This window comes from Austrofundulus limnaeus, unplaced genomic scaffold (genome assembly GCF_001266775.1).
Source record: "Austrofundulus limnaeus strain Quisiro unplaced genomic scaffold, Austrofundulus_limnaeus-1.0 Scaffold368, whole genome shotgun sequence".
NCBI classification, from domain to species: Eukaryota; Metazoa; Chordata; class Actinopteri; order Cyprinodontiformes; family Rivulidae; genus Austrofundulus; species Austrofundulus limnaeus.
In genome coordinates, this window is record NW_013952770.1 from 393,207 (window position 1) to 397,090 (window position 3,884).

General features: G+C 36.7%; 1 protein-coding gene across 1 annotated transcript in view; it reads left to right on the plus strand.

Moving 5' to 3' along the window:
* hs3st3l (heparan sulfate (glucosamine) 3-O-sulfotransferase 3-like) overlaps positions 1 to 3,884 on the plus strand; it is a 40,542-nt gene that overhangs the window by 34,028 nt on the left and 2,630 nt on the right. The window contains exon 2 of the mRNA XM_014023427.1: positions 950 to 1,179. Coding sequence (XP_013878881.1) covers positions 950 to 1,179 — 230 coding nt within the window. The remainder of the gene's footprint in view (positions 1 to 949; positions 1,180 to 3,884) is intronic.

Consider the following 3,884-nt stretch of genomic DNA (forward strand, 5'->3'; position numbering starts at 1 on the left):
TTGCAACAGTTGCAGCAGGTACATCTCCATTAGCTTGGAACATCCAGACAGGATTTTTTTTGTCCGTTTTTCAAGAAAAAACTGCTCCAACTCCTTCAAGTTGGGTGGATGCTTCTTGAGTTCAACATGTTTCAAATGAAACCAGTTGCAGTGAGATCTGGGTTTAGATCGGATCGTTCCAGAACATTTGCCAGGAGTTTTGTTTCAACAGTATGTTTAGGGCCATTATTGTCTTGTTGAGAAGTGAGCCTCGTCCCAGTTTCAAATTTCTGTAAGACTTTAAACGTCAAGAATTTCTTTGTGTTTTGCTCCATTCTTTGCTGATAAAATCATGCCTATTATGATGCTGCTATCACCATGCTTCCCTGTGGGGATTGTGTTTTAGATGATGTATATGCAGCTTTGACCCTAGATAGTGAAAGGTTTCTTGTGCATCAGTCTTTTTATGTCCTGTGGTCACTTTCCACTATCAGGCTGGGGAGGTAAGCATTTCTGAGCTTATGAGTTTTTCTTTGGTGAATATTAAATTAACAGAATAACTAAGTGGGTTTTCCCTGGTTCATTTAGTGTTTGCCCAAATTGTCAAATTGTATTGACAAGCTAATAATAAACACCTTCAAACAATTTCAGTCTATAAAAGTTCATAGCAGTTCATGCAAAATTTATTATTTAAACCTTTGCATTACTGTCAGTTTTGCAAGAAGTGGAAGTGCTACAGCTCACTGCTGCTGGTGTTTCGTGTGTTTGTAAAACCCACACAGTTATACAGTAAAAATCAAATTAAAGACAGCTGGCAGGTGTGAAGGTCTGTAAGATTTTGTTTCCAGGAACCACTAATAAATCTTCAAGACTGGTGCCATTTACAGTTTTAAAACAGTGACTTCAGTTCTATGAGCCTGATTCATTCATGACACGTATACATCAACTTCCTGTCTCTTTCTACTTCCAGAACCATGATGCCCAAAGCCCTGGATGGCCAGATAGTCATGGAGAAAACACCTCGTTACTTTGTCACAGTGGACACGCCGCCACGGATCCACGCCATGTCTCGAGATGTGAAGCTGATCGTAGTCGTCCGTGATCCGGTGACTCGAGCCATATCTGATTACACACAGATCATCTCAAAGACCCCCGGCATCCCTTCCTTTGAGAGTCTAGCCTTCAAAAACCACACCACAGGTAAATAATGCATTTAGAAATTAATTTTTTTCATGTGATAAGACCTTGGTTTCCTCTCGAGAATGAATTACTCTGTAAAATACAGTGGGAAAAAATAATTTAGTCAGCCACCAATTGTTCATGTTCTCCTACCTAAAAAGATGAGAGAGGCCTACATCATCATTAGATCTCAGCTATGACATACAAAAATGAGAAAACATATGTAGAAAATCACACTGGTGAGATTATCAGTGGTCTTGTAGGTCTTTTATTTTCTAATTTTTGCTCCCACAGTTGATTTCTTCACATCAAGCTGCTTTCCTGTTGTATATTCAGTCTTTCCAGCCTGGTGCAGGTCTACAGTTTTGTTTCTGGTGTCCTTGCACAGCTCTTTGGTCTTCACCAGAGTGGAGTTTGGAGTGTGAGGTTGTGAACAGGTGTCTTTTATACTGATAAGTTCAAACAGGTGCCCTTACTACAGGTAATTAGTGGAGGACAGAGGAGCCTCTTATAGAAGATGCTACAGATCTGTGAGAGACAGAAATCTTGCTTGTTTGTTATTGACCAAATACTTATTTTCCACCATAATTTGCAAATAAATTCTTTAAAAAAATCAGACAATGTGATTTTCTAGATATGTTTTCTCATTTTGTCTCTCATAGTTGAGGTCTAACTCTCCCATCTTTTTAAGTAGGAGAACTTGCACAAGTAGTGGCTGACTAAACACAAATATCATCAGTTGTTATATCCAGGCCTGAGGCACTAAACAAAACACAACAAAGGTGATATTCCTCAAAAATGGACTTAAAACTGTAAAAGCTTCTCTTGCGATGAGACAACAGAATAATTAAAGTCTAAAAATGAAAAAGTCCAAAAGAAAACTAAATATACAATCAACACTAACAAAGGAATAAATAAACAAATAAGTAAATAAGTAAACAAATAAATAAATAAATAAATAAATAAATAAATAGAACTGCTGCCTCAAACCATGAGAATGGAGTCTTTCCAAATAAAGTCTCTTGGCTACAAAAGTTACAACTTCAGAAACAAAGACCAGCATGTTGAGCAAATAATGAAGCTCAACAGCACTGACTGAAGAGTTGAGCTTTTATTATAACCCTCTGAGTCACCTGACCTCCTCGTTGGCGGCTGCTGGGTGTGTGACGCAGTCCAAGTGTCCTCGAGTCCAACCACTCATCTTTGGACAGGTAAACCTCGCAGGGGTGCAGCCAATAAGACCTGTCCTGTCTGTTTTAAACAATAAATTAATCTTTGTGATATTTGTTTTAAGGTGCTTAAATCACTTCATGCAACAGGCTATGGGCTTCTTAGACGTATGGATTTTAGGCTGTTGGTAGCAAATAAATAAATAAATAAAACGAATAGTTGAATTACAGTTAGATATTAGTGTACAAGTCATTTAATGAAATAAAATTAAAATTTTTAAATAATTTGATACATAAAAACATTACATCATTTTATAAAAATAAAACAAGCAATCCAAACAAAATTACTACTAATTTTTAAGCAGTTTCCATCTTACTGGCATCTTAAACGTTTTCCATTCGTAGGCATGGATTATTCATAGAAATAGAAAGAAAAAGTTGTGTAATCAACTCTTTAAACTCTATTCTCAAAAATGTTATGGCGGTTAATCCAAAAGCTGTTGCATGAACTCTTACATCTTTATCATGTTTGCATTACACACAAAGCTATTGGCTATTTGAGAGCGCAGTTTGTTGAAGCAGCTAGCAGCTGCATTGGCTTGCACATTTAGCAGGAGTAGAACATTTCTATCAGAATAAACATTTAACAAATTGACAGTAGTGTAAAAGCTTGCAAAATAGCATTGACATGAGATGTTAGGATATTTTTCAAAATTAGAGCTGTTGTCAGCAGTAGTTCTCTTTAGTTTTGCTTGTCTTTGGTTAGCTCTTAGCCACAAAATAAACTGTAATTTCTCCAAAGTAGATTCAATACTGTATGTCCACTTTACAAGTTGAAGAGGAATCTGTGTAATCCCTGCAATGCATTCCTACCAACATTTAGATATCTTAGTGGTGATCTATTTGAAATAAAGCAGAGACTCACTTTGATTTAGTAAAAATACAAATATCTCTTAAGATCTTTATTTTTCTATTTCTAAATCTGTTTGTATTGCTGTTGAGGAAAATTGTTCCAAGTAAAGAAGCTCAACAACTCCATTTTTCAGATGACTGCAGCTTTGTTCATTGACCTTGGCTCTATAATAATTCACATCATAGCTCTGTGTCTGTCGAAAATGAGTGGAAATAAAAAAATGGGTGTTTTTGGTTAGAACCTAAACAATAAGATGCACTTATAATACTGTTTACAGTGCAACTTTTTGCCATTTTAGTCAATTAAATACCCTGCAATCCCTGCAAGTTGTTTTTTAATGGTATAGTTTCTTTGTTTACACCAGTGATGTCCAACCCTGGTCCTCAAGGGACCACTATCCTGCATGCTTTAGAAGATTTTCTGCTCCAACACACCTGATTTAAATGAGCGGGTGACGAACAGGCTTTTGCAGAACTTGAAGAGGTAATTCAATCACTGAATCAGGTGTGTGAGCAGAGAAATAGGAAAAACATGCAGGATAGTTTCTCTCGAAGACCAGGGGTCTCATTTATAAAAGATTGCGTGGAAACCATACTAAAAGTGAACGTACGGCCAAAAGGCGGAAATGGCGTACGCCAAAAAAA